This window comes from Vicugna pacos, chromosome 22, assembly GCF_048564905.1.
Source record: "Vicugna pacos chromosome 22, VicPac4, whole genome shotgun sequence".
NCBI lineage: Eukaryota > Metazoa > Chordata > Mammalia > Artiodactyla > Camelidae > Vicugna > Vicugna pacos.
In genome coordinates this window covers 32,665,683-32,681,575 of record NC_133008.1, presented here as the reverse complement: position 1 = coordinate 32,681,575, position 15,893 = coordinate 32,665,683, and the positions used below count along the sequence as shown (strand labels likewise).

General features: G+C 59.4%; 1 protein-coding gene across 1 annotated transcript; it reads right to left on the bottom strand.

The window, feature by feature from the left end:
- Positions 1 to 12,937: 12,937 nt before the first annotated feature.
- C2CD4C (C2 calcium dependent domain containing 4C) lies at positions 12,938 to 15,787 on the bottom strand. The gene is made up of 2 exons (XM_072948168.1): positions 15,639 to 15,787; positions 12,938 to 15,067 (listed from the first exon to the last, which is right to left on the bottom strand). Exons 1-2 carry the CDS (start codon positions 15,772 to 15,774, stop codon positions 13,767 to 13,769), a joined length of 1,437 nt encoding a protein of 478 aa, XP_072804269.1. The 5' UTR covers positions 15,775 to 15,787; the 3' UTR covers positions 12,938 to 13,766.
- Positions 15,788 to 15,893: the final 106 nt, after the last annotated feature.

Below are 15,893 nucleotides of genomic sequence, written 5' to 3'. Positions count from 1 at the left end.
GCCCTTCCTCGTGGTACTTTTCCTACTCTTCAGTGCCGCATAGCATCTCCCCTAAGTGTGGAGCTTGAAGAACGTTCACGGCAGACCGGGCCAAAGGAACAGCCCCAGGACCCCCTCGGACCCCTTCCCACCCTCCGCAGGACTGACTTCAGCAGCACGCACCAGCATTGACCTGCTCTGGACAATACACACGCGGTGAGGCGGGAAGCCCCATAAAAAGACCGGCAGGACCCCCAGGCAAGGCCACTACTCTCCTGCCAGCACCATCCGGATCCCTGGCCCAGAAGCTCTATCTTCACTTTTTGCCTCTGACACGGTTTACGTACTCCTAAAATTCTATTGGTTCCCTGAGCTCACTTCTGATTGGTTATTTCCTTCACTCCTGATTGGTTATAATCCCACTTCTGATTGGTTATTTCTCTCACTCCTGATTGGCCTATTTCTACAAAGCTTGTTCCTAGTTGGTCAACTTCTGTTCTACTTTATTTGCATATGATGTTGCAAAGTGTAAAACTGGCAGCCTATAAAGGCCTGTGTAAACCTAAGGACAGGGTCCAGAGCTTGGAGTGTTAACTTTTCTGGATCGGGTGGCGTAATAACCCTGAGTTCTCCAGCTCTCCGAGTGCTGCTTGGTCTCTCGCCTGGATCCAGGTTGCTGTAACACATTTTTCTGCAATAGCGGGATTTCTGTTCTTCTCAGTCTGGCTCAGAACTGTGCCTGGGAGATTCGTGCACGTTTGTTCGCATCACCGCGGACCTACCGTGTAGGTGTCCGGCCACTCCACTGTGGATGGGAATTTGGGGTGTTTCCAGGGCTCGTGCTCCCAACTTCCAGAGGCACGAAGACCCCTGCTCATATCCCTTTGATGGAACTTAAGTCATATGGCCACACCTGGCTGCAAGGGCTGCTGAGAAATGTACCCTTTTTTGAGACAGACACTCCCACCCAGATGAAGGCCGGAGTTCTGTTTTCAGGGCATCCTAGAGGCAGCCAGAATTCTCCTCTGTCCATGCTTTCAGCAGTAAGCGACAGATTTTCCACTTAAGGAGTGAGGCAACATGTTTGTCCTCCAAAAAGAGGCTCCGGGACTTCTCTCAAGAGGCCTCCCTACTCAGAGCCTGCTGGCTCTGCTGCTCTGGTTCTCTTGGCTCTGCCTGCCTTTGTGGTGTATTCATCCTCAGATGGGCACCAGTATGGCTGTGGCTGCTCCAGACAGCTCATCATGCAGATGCAATGGCCACAGACATAAAGGCACAATTCTCCTGAGCCTCCCTTACAGAGCAAGAAAACTTTCTACAGTCAGCAGAATAACAGCCCCCAATATATCCATATCCAAATCCTCAGAACCTGTGACTATGTCATGTTGGACAACAAGGAGTGCAGGTTGCAGGTGGAACTAAGCTCTCTAGCCTGCTGGCTTTGAGATGGGGAGAGGATCCTGGATTATCCGGTTGGGCTCAATGTAATCATAAGGCCCCTTAGAAGCTGCCCCACCAACCTCCCTCACATCTCATTCGCCAGAAGGGGATCCCATATCCACACAAGCCAATCCCCAGCAAGGGGGTGGAACACCTATGAGGATTTTTGCTAGCACCCAGTTAGGGTGGGGAGTGGACGCCCAGACAGTAGCCAGGCTTGTCCACAAGGACAGAAGAGGCTGGCAGGCACGTGCCCCAGGAGCACGGGGAACTGGCAGGAGGGGAGGCATTGTCGTGTGCTGGGGGCAACAGCAGGGGGCCTGCAGGGTGAGGGACAGCTTGGAGATGTCCACCGTGGACTGATTAGAACTGAGAATGAGATGTCCCTGCCTTGCTCCAGCAACACCTTGGCTAACACCCAAACCACATGCCCCCAGGAATTGAGGCTCTACTTATACTGGGTTGAATTGTGTCTCTCCCAATAAACATGTTCAAGTCTTACCACCACCCCCTACCCCGTGATCTGAGGGGACCAAGAGGAGCTCACTGTGTGTGATCCCCAAGGCTCTATTAACTCTCACCCCATGGCCAGTACCATCCCCAAGCTTGTGGGGGGCCTCCCCTCCCCCAGCCAAGGCTGGCTTCCCTGGAGGCCCAGCCCAGGCTCCTCAGAGCTGTTGCCTGCTGACCTAGCTGCCAGCATCTGTTGCCACGGCAACCTGCTCAGGTACCAAGGCCCCCCATTGGGGCATCATTGGAGCAGCTGGTCATATTTGAATATGGAAAGTGGGCTAGATATGAGTATTGTATTGATGTGAAATTTCCCAATCCTGACAACTGCACTGGGTTATAGAAGAGAATTCTGGTTTCTGGAAAGTATACAGTGACACGTTTATGGGTAAAGGAGCATCACACTTCCAAGGTATTCTTACATGGTTCACGAAAATGCTTATAAACATCCATATAAGCACGTAGATAATAGACGTAGACACACCTGTAGGTACTTAGGACACAGACTGTGACAAAGCAAGTGGGGCAAAATGCAACCAATTGGTGAATGTGGGCAGAGTCTATAGGAGTTTCTGGCACTAATCTTGAAATTTTCTGTAGTCTGAAAGTATATCAAAGTTCAGTGTTATGAAAACAGTATCTGAAGTGCAGCGTTCTGGACCCCCAAGACTTGACTGCAGATCTAGATGGGCTCAAAATGCAGTTTAACCAGGGGCTAAGGACCAGAAGGGTCGTGGTTGAATTGTGCCCCTCAAACAGACATGTTCACGTCCCAACTTGCCGCTCCTGTGAATGGGACCTTATTTAAAAACAGGGAGTTTGAAACTCAATTAAATTAAGACAAGATCACACTGGAATAGGGTGATCCCTAAATCCAGTGTCTGGTGTTCTTATAAGAAGAGACAAATTGGACATAGACACGGAGGAGAAGGTCATGGAGGACACAGGTTGGTGGTTGGAGCCCATTGTCTCAAGCCGAGGATCACCTAGGAAGCCAGCACCACCAGAATCTGGGTGAGAGCACAGGACAGATTCTCCCCCAGGACCCCAAGAAGGAACCAGCCCACCACCTCCTTGATTTCGGACATCTGGCCTCCAGAATGTGAGAGAGTATGCTTCTGTTGTTGAAGCCCCCAGGGTTTGGTCACTTGGTCCTGCAACCCAGGAGGCCAGTCCAGAGGGCATCTCAGGCAGGGAGGTGGTGCTGAGGGTCCCTCACCCTCTTGGGCGGCATGGGATCCAGATCCAGACACTTGGAGGAAGAGGGGCCAAGGGCCTGGATGTCAGCAGCCCACAAACCCCTGGGGCACACATGGAGCACCTGCTTTGCACACACCTGGATGTACAGAGTGTTAGGAAGGGAGGACGCCAGCAGGGATGCGAGGTGATGTGGGGGGCAGGCTAAATAAGGTGGCTCCGGGAGCCTTACTATGAAGAGGACTTTGCACAGAGACTGAAGGAGGTCAGGGGCAGTTGTCGGGTGTGGAGGGACAGCCTTGGCAGGGGCACAGCGAGGGTAGGGTATGTTGGAGTGTGGAGGACGCCTGCGATCAGGGAGGCCAGAGGGGTGGTAGGGGCGCGGAGAGGAGGGCAGAGGAGGCCCACCTACACTGGGGCTGTGACTTTACAGGCCACCCTCTGCCTGCGTGTGGGCAGATCCGTCGCCCCGGCAGTCACCCACCCACCCGCTCCCTGGACTGGCGCCGGGAAGGCTCCCCCTCCCCCGGCAGAGGACGTGTGCGCGAGGGTGGACACGTGAAGGACCACGAGCGCCAGGCGGCCCCCACAGATCGGCCGCATGTGCGGTGTAATTTTAGGTTTCCTCACCCATGGCCCGCCCTCATTATTGTGCAATTAAAACACCCGAGTCAGACGATCACGCAGTGAAAAACAGCTCTTCCCGGTCAGCCAGAGAGAGCTTCCCAGTGTGAGTGTGAGTGGGGTTTGCAGCTGCCTCTGAAGGTGGGAGGGGCCTGGCGCCGCCCTGCCCCGCTGGCTTCTCCAAAAATGCAGCATCTTAGCATCCGGATGGTCACTCGCTGGGTCGTGCACTTAGCAGATACTGTGGAGCACCTGTGTGCCCAGCAGGGAGGTAGTCCTGACCCTCCTGGGGGCCTAGGGAGAAAACAAAGGGTGGAGGGGCATCTTGGATGGATAGCCTGGGAGGCCCTTTCTGCGGTGAGGGTCCTGTGGCAACCTGGGGAGACTGCACACCTGGCGGGGGGCACCGCCAGTGCAAAGGCCCTGAGTCTGGACTGTCTAGCGAGTGGGAGGAACCGCGGGGAAGCCCGTGTTGGTTGGGGTGGAATAAGTGACGGGGAGAGAGGGAGGAGGTGAAGGCCAGGAGGTGACGGAGTGAGCCAGGCCGTCCAGGGCGCGGGGGCGTGGGAGGGCTTGGACTCACCACCGGCGACGCGAGAGTCCTAGTGGGCGGTGGGCAGAGCTGGGACGCGCCCCATAGGTGCTCACAGGCGCCCTCTGGTGGCTTTGGGGAGAACAAGCCGTGGGCAGCGCCGGGAGACCGGGCGGGGGTGGGGGGGTAGACCGCGGTGGAGAGGCGGGAGGCAGGGGCATGGTGGAAAGGGCTGATGGGGTGGACGTGGGGGCAACGGCTGGGGAGACAATGCAGTGAGGAGGTCTGGGTGATAAGGTCGTGGGAGAGTGGGGGTGGATAGGGGACCCTGACTTGGGCAGGGGCTAAAGAGGGAGCAAGAAATGGACAGTTTCTGGGAAATTGTTTTTCATATGTTTTCTAATGAAATATAGCTTACATGCGGTAAATGCACAAAGTGTAAGTGTATCAGGTTGGGTGAAGTTTTTTAAAAAGAAGTCACATAATTCTACTATTACAGAATACTGAAGTGAAAAATTCAGTGTCATTTAGTACAGTCACAATGTGCAACCATCACCTCTAATTCCAGAACATTCTCATCACCCCAAAAAGAAGCCCCATCCCCACCAGCAGTCACTTCTTACCTCCCCACCAGCCCCTGACAACCAAGAACCCACTCCCTGTGTCTGTGGACTGCCCTGTTCTGCACGTTTCACGTCCGTGGACTCACACACTGTGTGTCCTTTTGTGTCTGCTCTTCTCACTGAGCATCGTGTTCTCAGGGTCCATCCACACGGTAGCAAGTGTCAGGGCTTCTCCCTTTTCACGGCTGAATCATATTCCTGTGTGTAGGATTACACGGTGCGTTCATCCATTCATCTGTTGATGGGCATTTGGGCTGTTTCCACCTCTTGGCTGTTGTGAATATTAATGTACAAGTTTTTGTTTGAGGAACAGTTTTCAATTCTTTTGAGCTGCAGGGAATTGTCATATGGTAGGCGTCATATGATAATTCCATCTGTAACTTTTTGAGGAAATGCCCGTCTTTTCCACAGCAGCTGAGCTTTGAGCACTTTCCGTCCTCGGAGCCACGCAGCTCTTCTCCTGCCCAAACTGTCCTGTGTCTCCTCCTCCAGGAAGCCCCCCAAGGCCAGGAATTCCAGTTACCCAACCCCAAACCAGCATGTGAGAGACAATTTCTTATAGCTGTGGTGAGGTCAGGGAGGCCAGCTGGAGACTGGAAGCCAAGCACTCACTGGCTTGGCATCTGGAGCTGTCATTGGGACCATCAGCAGGACCCCTGCTCAGGCCTCTCTGTTGGCCCAGACTTCCTCCCAGCATGGCACTGGGTCCCAAGCTTGGGCGGCCTGAGAGAGCCAGCCAGGCAGACCCTGTCCCCTCCTCACGGCCTGGTCTCGGAAGTCACACGGCACCTTTCCAGCCACGTTCTATTGCTCCGAGCAGACAGAAGCCCACCCAGGTTTGAGGGGAGGACACTCCCACACAGCCTCTTGCTGGAGACAGACAGGCCCTGGCAGGGCACATGGACTGGAAGTGCCCCCCCAATCCCCCATTATGAACCATGGTCTCCCACAGCAGGAATCCTGCCCGCAAGGCTCTCTGTGGGACCCATGGCCCAGCTCCAGGCTTGGCAGGGCACAGGACCTTGGTGCCCCACACTAGGCCCTGTGCATGCCTAGTGTCACATCAGCCTCATGTTAGGAAAAATTACCCAGAACTTGGAAAGGGGAAAAGCATCCTTCCACGCCCCTTCAGTATTGACCAGGTCTCCCCACCAGCACCAAGCTGACAACACTGCTGACTTTGGGATGGGTCATTCTCACAGAGGGGTCCTGGGCACTGCTCCCACCCACTCGATGCCAGGAGTCCCCCAGTCATGATAACCCCAAATGTCCCCAGATGTGACCCAGTGTCCCCTGAGAGGTGAATCACCCCAGTGAGAACCACCTGCAAGCTTCGTGCAGCCAGAATCACCTAACACCCAGTGAGGCGCCTGGTTTTTACTCCTGACTTGCCGACGCCCCAGCCTGCGGGGTGAGAGGCCAACCTGACAAGCTGTGTGGGGATGAGTCCTGCCCTCAAGGCTGCAGGTGACCTAGCCCTGGAAGGCATGAACTCGTTTCATTGAGCCTTGAACTCAGAATTTGAAGTCCCGCTGTCCCTCTGAACTTAGACCAAACTTGGACACATGCAGCTGCTGGAGGTTTGAATGAGGTGACGTTCTGAAGACTGGACCATGCCACCACCCAGCCCCAGAGGGGAGCCGGAGCTGAGCTCCTCCTCTTACACGTGGGGAAACTGAGGCTGGTGGGGGGGCCTGCCCGGTGGTCTCTGTACGGCGTAATCATTATCCAAGTTGGAGTGGGCTGCAGGGGGCTGGGCACCTCTGGACCACCCAGACCCCAGACACAGGAGGCCTTATCCAGGAACCTGGGGACTAGGGAGATGAGAAGGAGGGGAAGACAAGTTGCGGGGGGTGCTTTCTGCATCACCATAGCAACCCAGGCCTGAGCACCAAGGGAGGAAGGGGCCCTCGGGTAGGGTGCCCCCGGTTAGCCAAGGTGAAAAGATCAGAGGGCAGAGCCTCCACTTCTCGCACCAACTACAAGTTCGGGATCCCCAAAACCACTCTCAGGTTTGAGAATTCTCTGGAAAGTATTCCCAGAGCTCACGGGAGGCACTGGGAGAGGAGACAGGTTCCCAAGAGAGGAGCACGTGGGTGAGTCGGGAGAAATTGGCAGGCAGCCTGGCATCACCACGGTCCACACGTGCCCCTCCCGGCCTCACGAGTCTCACACGGGGTCCCCGCAGGTGTGACACATGCACTGCCCACCAGCTGGCCTCAGTCTCCAGGTCCACTGACTCCATCACCCAAAGCCCACCCTAAACCCCAAGGCTGGTCTTCCTGGCGTGATCCTGTCAGGATCCTGTCAGGTCACCTCCCAGAGAGCTCTGGGCAAGACTAACTCCTCTACCAGCCCAAGGGTATAAAGCAGAGCCTCACCTGGCAGCCCTGCCCGGCCCACGGCTCTCCCAGCACTGTGTCTGGGCCAGGTCTGCCCCTGCAGCCCCCACCAGCCGAGGCAGGAGATAGGGGACTGGGGAGGAAACGGAGTCCCAGAGAAGAGTATTCAAACGCGTGGCCCAGATGAGGCCCGGAGGGCTCTCAGAGGGAGGCAGAAACTTTGGGCACCTGGGAAGTGGGGCGAGGTTGAGGGCTTGGGGTCTGCACCCCGCACTGGTTGGACCTGTGTCCTGTGCCCTGGCAGCTGGGTGACTTTGGGCCAGCCACTTCCCCTCCCTGTGCCTTGGTTTCCCCGGGAAGGCGCAGGGCCGGCTGTATGCAGAGGGTGCCGAAGTCTTCCCTTTCACCCAGTACGGGCTTCACAAACGGACCCGGCTCCATGCGTGCGGATCTTACCTGACCCTGGAGGGGCTGCTTCTACCGGCCCCGCTGCACAGGGGGGTAAACGACTGGAGAGCGGTGCCAGCCTGTGCGCAGTGGAGCCAGGACTCTGGCCTCGGGGAGGCGGCTGCGCGGGGAGGGGTGCGCATCCCAAGTCTGCTCCCGGCTCCGAGGTTCCTTTTTTATTGAAGTCATTTTTCTCTTCCCGTCAGCGGAGCCGGCTGCGAGCAGCCTCTCCTCACCCGCAGAGTTGCTGAGAAGAAAACAAAAGCTTAATTGAATCCCACACTGGGGCAAGGCGGGGCAGGTAGGACAGGAGAGGCCCCAGGCATAGGGAGGCCGAGGGAGCCCGGGCCTCCGTGGCTGTGGTGGCGGCCTGTCATTACCATCTAATGGGATTATGTTAATACCATCGCCACTTTGCGCCTGCTGCCGGGGACCGCGCCTGGGCGCGAAGCTCTTTCCACACGTGAGCCTGGGCCTCATCGCAGCAGAAGCGTCCGCCTGGGGAGCCCGAGAACCAGAAAGGCCGTGTGACAGTCCCCGGGCTACAGCGCGACAGGAAAATCGAAGTCTTGAATTCCACCGTGGAACGCGCCCTGCGCCTATCAGGCTTCAGATCCAGACCCCCAGAAGTGGAGTGCCTGGGAGGTGGGCGTGCTGGGCCGGGGGAGGCGGCAGTGCACAGCCGGAAACGCTGCCGCTGCCGGCTTCCAGAGTGGGGCCCAGGGGGCAGGTCTCCAGTGCCAAAGTGTGGGGCCACAGGAACCATGGAGTTTCAGAGCTCAGGCAGCGGGTGAAGGCAGGGGTCAGACTGGGGTGAGGCGTGCAGTCTGGGCTGTGGTGGGGTGGGATGGAGGCCCGGGTGGGCTGGTTTCCAAAGCCCCTTCCCTCTGGCTCTGGAATGTCTCTGCTCCTTCCCTTTTTCAGAGTCTGCTCTCCTCCAAAGCCTTCCTTGATTGATGCCCTGATGGAAGCTCACTCCCTGACTCCAGAGCCACCTTCTCCAGCTCTGTGGGACATACAAATCCCAGGCCTTCCAGATTCTGCCTTCTTTCTCTACTTTCCTTTCCCGTGTCAGACTGGGGCACCCTTCTGTCAGTGCTGTTCCTCCTTCCTTGGACTGGAAACGCTGTATCAGTGTTCTTTGGTTGCAAATTTAAAAAAAAGAAATAGTCAAATTGGCTTAAGCAAAGAAGGGACTTTATTAGCCCTCTGAACTAAAATGGTGCACAGTAATGGACTTCAGGCACAGCTGGATCAAGGCGCTCACTATGTTGCCAGGCATAAGTCCTCATGTTTTGCTCTGCTGTCCCCTTTGTTGGCTCCAATCTGAGAAAAGGGCACCATTTTGTGATTTGTACCCAATTAGGGGCCTACTGCTAGTGGTGGCCCTGGAGGTCCACAGCCATCTGGAGAGTAGGAAGATGCAGGATGGTGGCCAGGCTGGAAGGAGAGAATGCTGACACCTCCTTCATCTGCACCTTGGCCTGAGCACTGGGATGCTACAGATGCAAACACCAGATCATTCTGTTCAGATCAATATGACAAGGCCGTGTATGACACTAGCAAGGAATGTAAAAGGGGATCTGACCTCCTTGGGGTGGGGGCTGCCCTGAGGAAGAGGCAATGCTTCGAGACCTCAAGGCAGAGTGCAAGAACATGGGCGAGGGCGTTCCCAGTGAGGGGCCAGCATGGAGAGAGGAGGGGAGGGAGGGGGTCTTCTCAAGTCCCGTTATGTCCTTTAGGGCATCCTGAGGCACAGAGCAGCCACAGCACGCACACATGCACACATGCACACACAGGTGCACAGCCACACTGGTCATAGCAACACTCACGCACACACATGGTTCCATACATGTACCCAGGTGTACACAGAGAAACACATGCACAGTCCATGTAAACATTCCAGCACACACACACACACACGCATGCTAACACACATGGCTACACCTTCATGCATACATGCACTCACGTGTTTAGGCTCACATGGTGCTACGTGTGCACACACGACTGCACTCTCGCACGTGACCTCACGCACAGTTACACATGTGCACACATACATTACGCACATATGTGTGCACTCCAGCTGCCCATCCATGAGTTGCTGGTGGGGATGAGGCAAGAAGCACCCGGTTGCCCTGGCAACACATCCTGGAACAGACCAGGCCTCGTTATCATTAACGCAGCTCATCTGGCAGGTTGTCATCAGGTGGGGGCTGCTCAGCACCCCAACCCCGCACAAAGGCTCCTGGTGGCTTTCCGCTGGCCCTGACAGTTTGGGCCCCGTGGTGGTAGGGGGAGAAGAGGGAGCCAGGCCTGGGTCAAAGCAGGAGACAGGGCCCTGAACTGGAGGATCTGTGGGGACAGACACACACTGCCCTGGGGTGCGTGTGGGGGAGACATCACTCAGTCCTGGGGTCTGTGGGGGATGACAGGCCAGCCTGAGAATCCCAGAGGAACCGGCTCTGGTGTAGGGGTCCGTGGGGGCTCCCAGCTCTGAGGCATCCGTCATAGGGGTGCCTAGCCTGAGCCTCAGCCAAGCTCCGGTCCTACCTACATGGGTTCGAAGTCAGCTTCTTGCGGGGACCGCCCTGCACCCTTGTCTCCCTGGCTATGTCGGGGATGCACACAGAGGAACGGTGAGAAAGAAACCAGTGGATAACTGTAGGCACATCCCGGGCAGCAGCTGTGCACAGTGGGGCCACGTCCCCACTCTCCTGCCCGGGCTCCTGGTTTCTCCCCCTGCAACAGGGCGGGGGCTTCCTAGCCAGGCTTTTGTGAGGCTCACCAAGGGGTCTTGTTTCCAGTATACAGCAGGAGGTCAATAAATGCCTCTTGGCAGAGGGACTGTGAGCTCAGAAGTGTTTGCTCTCTCTCCCTGCAGCCGCAGCAGCTCTACCAGGACGGTGCTGGCAGAGCCAGGCAGGGGCCCAGCTCTGATGATGACAGGGTGACTGGGACGCTGGGCCTCACCCCTCCTGGAACCACCTCGCTGACTCCTGCAGGTCTCCCGGCCTGTGGCTCAGACGCCCCCTCCTCCCAACTCTGCCCCCCCTCCCCAGAAAGATGAACTGATTCTGTCCTGATTCCCCTAAGCCCCCGAGTGCTCTGTCTTGGAGACCTGGAGTCCTCGTTGCCTGGGCACAGCTGAGGCTCCAGCTTTGCCTGATCCACCTCTCACTCCGAGAGCACCAAGCAGGAAGCACACACGCCTGCTGGAAGAGTCAGCAAAGGCACAGCTGGTCTGACTGCGTTTCCCAGGCCTCAGTTTCCCTGCTTGTCGAATGGAGTAAACGCAGCTCCCAGCCACACTGGCTGGAGCTCCCACACTCCTGCCCTCACCACTGCATTTCTGACCCCCAGGCTTCTGGATGGGAGGCCCTGCCCCCGTGGTCCCCAGTTCAAGGACTTCCCCTCATTCCCTCACTCCCTCACCGGGACAGAAGTTCTTTGCATGTCTCGCCAAACAGCCCTTCCACTGAGGGAAGACACTAGAAATAGCGGGCGGTTCCACAGGGGAGAGCAATCCCTCCACTGCCAGCTTCCCAGCTCCCCCCAGCTCCCCTGCAGCCCTGCAGGAGCCCAGAGACCAGGTCAGGCGAGGGCTTTCCATGTATTCATGCACCGGTGGAGGGCCTCCCGGGGGCCGGCAAAGTTGCAGCTGGACTTGCCGGCCCTGGAGTTGGAGACAGACAAGCCCAGACAGCAAGTGAGCTGAGGTGGGATGGGGAACACACAGCACAGAGGACTCAGAAGGCTCCCTGGAGGAGGTGCCACCTCAGCTGGAGCCTGAAAGTGGAGGAGCTAGTGGATGGGAAGCATTCCAAGCAGAGGGAACAGCCTGTGCAAAGGCACAGGTGTGAACAGCCTGGAGCCAGCTCCCCTACTGCTCCTGGCCCAGGGGAGCCCCAGATTGTGTGACAGGGGTGCGGCTGGCCTCCTTTGGGTTCCTGTCTGGGGGAGCGGGGACAGTCCATATGAGATGAGGGGCATATCAGTGGGGGCGCTCCTGCTTTGGCAGCTGATGGCATCCTGAGGGCTCCCATCAGTGACGGCCCCAAATGTCCAGTCTCTGTCCCCAAGTGGGTAGAGCCTGGAAGAGGCCACCCCTGGCATCCCTCTCCCTGGTGGCCGCATTGAGGGCAAGGGTTCGACTCTCATTAGCTAGGCTGCCTTGGGTGAGTTACTGAGCCGCTAGGTCCCCATACCTGTGAGATGCAATGCTAGTCCTGGAGGGCCAGAGCCATGCCCCACACAGACCCAGGTCCCCGGAGTGTCACCCTGCTGCAGCCCTGCTTCCCTGCCTCCACCCCAACCAGGAGAGCCCTGGAGGGTCTGAAAGGGTGGGGAGCACATCACTGATCCTGGAGGCTCCCGCCATCCACCCTGGAATTCAAGGCAAAATTCCTCTCCTGCTATTAAACAGCAAAGCAAGCAGATCTCCACCCCCGAATCTCCCGAAACACCTTTATTGCACTAAAAACAGCATTTATAAACAAACACATTTGGGGGAGGATGTCTTAAAGATGTACCCACAGTCAACTTCAAACACAAAGATATCAGTGCAGGAGCATAAAGATGGGGGTCTCCAGAGGGAAACCAGGGGCGGGAGAGTTCAGGGGCAGAGAGGAGGGAGGTATGAGCTCCAAGCATCTAACTCCATGCTCTGTCTGCCTCCTCCACCCACAGACCCAGCCCAGAGTGGTCCCCAGGTTCCGGAGAGAAGGAGGAGGCCCTATGACCCCAAGAGCAGGGTGCATGAGGGAGCAGGCCCAGGGCAGAGGCTGGAGGGGGCACAGCAAGAGACCCCAGCGCCAAGGGCCCCCATTATGAGTCTCAGGCGTGCACTGGTATGTGCAGATGTACAGAAAGGAACACATTCTTCCCCCCACCTACCCCCACCCCGGCTCTGGGGGGTGAAATACGCTCTTTCACCTCTCCCCTGGTGTGCTCTGGAAACCCAGTCAGGAGGGACAATGTTTGGGCTGAGAGGGGCACCCCAGGATCCCCAAAGACTGCCCTGGTCCACCCAGGGGAGGCCAAGGGACAGAGCTGGCCTTGCCTGGCCCCTGCTTCAAAGTGTATCATTTCTGTTCTGTTGAGCTGGAAACCTCCACAAAAATCATCCAAGGACCCATGTACTGACGCAACAATTAAACCCATGCAGCTGCCTTTAGCAGTATGAAAAGCCACAAGCACAGTCTCCCCACCCCACCCCTTTGTCCTTCTGTCCGCCCCCACCCTAACCACAACCTATGTACATGCAAGGGAGTAACAGCCAAGGCCACCGGTCACAAGTATCACTTCCTGGGGTCCGGCTGCCGAGGTCGCCGCTCAGGGAGGCAGGGGCAGCACCTCTAGCCGCAGGGGAGAGGGAGGAGCAGGGGACACGAGCTGGCACTGTGCTCTGGGCACCTTCTGAGCGACCCCTTCCAAGGAAAGGAGGCGGCAGTCACTCCCACATGGCCGCAGGGTCCGGAGCAGAGAAGGTGGTGGAGGAAAACAGCCAACAGGCGGGACAGAAGGAGCCATCCCCCCATTTTCATATTCTGGCGCTATGTCCACTGCTGCCTGTCTGCCAGGAAGTGGCTCTCCGCCTTCTGATTGGCTCTTGCCTCTGGAACCTGAGAGGACCGAGGGCTGCCCAGAGCCAGCCTAACCCAGCTGGGGGTCCTCCCGCAGCCCCATGGGGTCCCCTGGTGGAACCTGGGCCTGGCACTTCTCCTGGGGGGAGGAGGACACTCCCACAGCAAGGAGCCGATTCCGCTGGGCCTCAGGACCGGCAGCCTCGGGGTCTGTGAGGTGCCTCAGCTGCTTTCTGGCCCAGGTTCCAGAACGCCTAAAGGTGGGAGGCGGAGGTGGGGGCATGGAACTTGGGGCCCAGGGGGGCGCAGCCTGCAGAGTGGGCTTTCTTTTCCCCAGAGCCCACCTTCTTCTCCCCTGGACAGATGGTCACCCCACCACAGGCTGCAGCATCAGGGCCCCGCCCAGCCTGAGGTGAAGGCCACCTACCCCGAGGCTCCCTTCCGGTCGGGGCGGGGTCTCCCCGCACGTGGGCGTGGGCGCCGCAGCCCTTCACAGGCAGGGGAGCAGAGAGGTGAGCGGCAGCTCCTTCTCCCCAAGCAGCGTGTCCCGCTTGAGGCTGCTGCCTTTGTTCACCACCTTGATCCGGAGGGCCAGCTTGCGCACGCTGGCGGGCCCCAGGCCGTCGAAGAAGAAGTCCTCATTGAAGACGGGGTGGCGGCTGCTCTTGATGATGGTGCTGCGCTGCTTCTGCAACTTGCCCGGCACCAGGCACAGGCCGACGCAGCAGTTGATGCTGCGGGCGTCGCACAGGCGGTCGTAGAGGCCCTCGGCGGCCAGCAGCCGCACGCGCAGGCGAGCCTGGGCCGCCTCGTACTCGGCCAACAGCCGCACGCTGCCCCGCAGCCCCAGGCGCACGGCGTGCTCCGCGCGGGGCGCCGGGCTGGGCTCGGGGCCGGACTCTGGGGTGGCCCGGCGGTGCAGGCGGCGCCGCGCCCCGGGGCTGGCGTCCGGCGTGCTGTCGTCGGCCGACAGGGAGCCATGGCGGCCCACCGACTGCTTGAGCTGGCTCACCTTGGCCTGGCCGTCCTGGGCGAAGCCTTTGAGCAGCGACATGGAGCGGGACAGCAGAGGGGACCCGAATGGGGAGGACTCGGCTGAGGACCCTGTGTCGCTCTCCCCACCGCTGACACAGCGGCTGGGGCTCATGAGGGCCCCGCCGGCCTCCCTGGACGCCCCTTCGCCCCCGTTGGCCTTGGTGCCCCACCGACGGCGTCCGGTGCCTGGAGAGCCCACCTGGGCCAGAGCTCCGTGCTCGCTGTGGAACAGAGACTCCTTGCGCCGCGTGTGGGGGCTCTCAGCCAGCGTGGTGAAGCCGTAGGACGTCTGGGCCTTGGGCACTGAGGGCAGCGCCATGGCGCCCTGGGCCTGGGGGTCTGCGTTGGTGGCAGCCTCCTCCGGCGGCCAGTCCTCGGCGCTCTCGATCTGGATCACGTGCCGGGAGGCCGCCTTCAGCAGGCTCCTGCTCTCGGCAGCCAGCTTGGCGGGCAGCCGGGGGCTCCGCGGGGCTCTGCGCGGCGCAGCGGAGGCTAGGTTCTGCTCCGAGGTGGAGGGCCCCAGCTCAGCCTGCCCCTCCGGCTCCGCCGGGCCGGCAGGCAGCTTAGGGGGGATGAAGAAGTCGGGGATCTTGTCCGGAGTGAGCACGTTGCTGTACAGGGGCCCCTTGGCAGCCTTGTCCCCACCCTCGCCCCCCGCGGCTCCATTTTCCCCCGACCCCCGAAACCGCTCCAAGAACCACATGTTGGTTTTCTTCATGGGGCCGCGGACAGGAGGCCAGAAAGGGTCCGCAGAGTCTGCAAAGAGAGGCAGGTGTCAGGAGCTGCAGGCCCCCGTGCACTGGGGCTGGAAGAGGGGCTCTCCTGCAGGGGGCCAGCAGGGTCACTCAGGCGCTGCAGCCCAGGACGGTGCGGGAAGGGGGTTCGCCCCTCTTCCCTCCCCAGAGGAATCGCGCCTAACTTCCAAGCTCTGAAGCCGAGCCGAACGAGGTGGGGGCGGCGCTCCACTCTTGGGAAGCTCCCAGGGGACAACCGCTCCACTCTCGCACCCCTCCCCCCTATTTTGAGGATCTCAAAGCGCTTTCTAAAGGGTTCCAGGCTCAGTCCACAGAGAAGACACCCCAGGATATGAGGTGGACCCTGGGGTGTCCCAGCTCCGCCCTTCCTCAAGCTCTCACCCACCTGTAGCTTCTCCCTGGGCTGAGGGTCCAGGCATTCGGGGGGGGGGGGGAGATGAGTCTGGGGGCCGACAGCGCGGCGAACTGCCCCCTCGCCTCCTTCCCCCATACCCACCACCCGCGGGACCCGGCTTGGGGTGGGGGTGGGGTCCTAGCAGCCCCCGCAGAGCGTGGCGGGGCCCTGAACTCACCGGCCCGGGGCTGGTGGCTGAGGCTGGCTGGCCTGCGGACACGCCGGGGTCTCGGCGCGGAGGCTGGCGGGGCGCGAGGGACGCGGGCGCTGCCTGGGTCGGGCGGCGGCGGCGGCAGCAGCGCAGTCGGACTCATTCACCCGCGGCGGCGGCGGGAAACCGCCCAGCCGGCCGCGCCGCCGTATTCCTCCTAGTACGGCCGCCCTCCGCCCCCGCCTCGCTCGCCCCCGGGACCAGAGCGAGCCGTCTGCCGCA

What these genes read in the sequence shown, in the direction of transcription:
- C2CD4C (XM_072948168.1), bottom strand. Translation starts at nt 15,774, where the DNA reads ATGAGTCCGACTGCGCTGCTGCCGCCGCCGCCGCCCGACCCAGGCAGC. An exon ending in CAGCCACCAGCCCCGGGCCG is followed by an intron (nt 15,068 to 15,638) that starts GTGAGTTCAGGG and finishes CTCTCTTTGCAG; the next exon opens with ACTCTGCGGACCCTTTCTGG.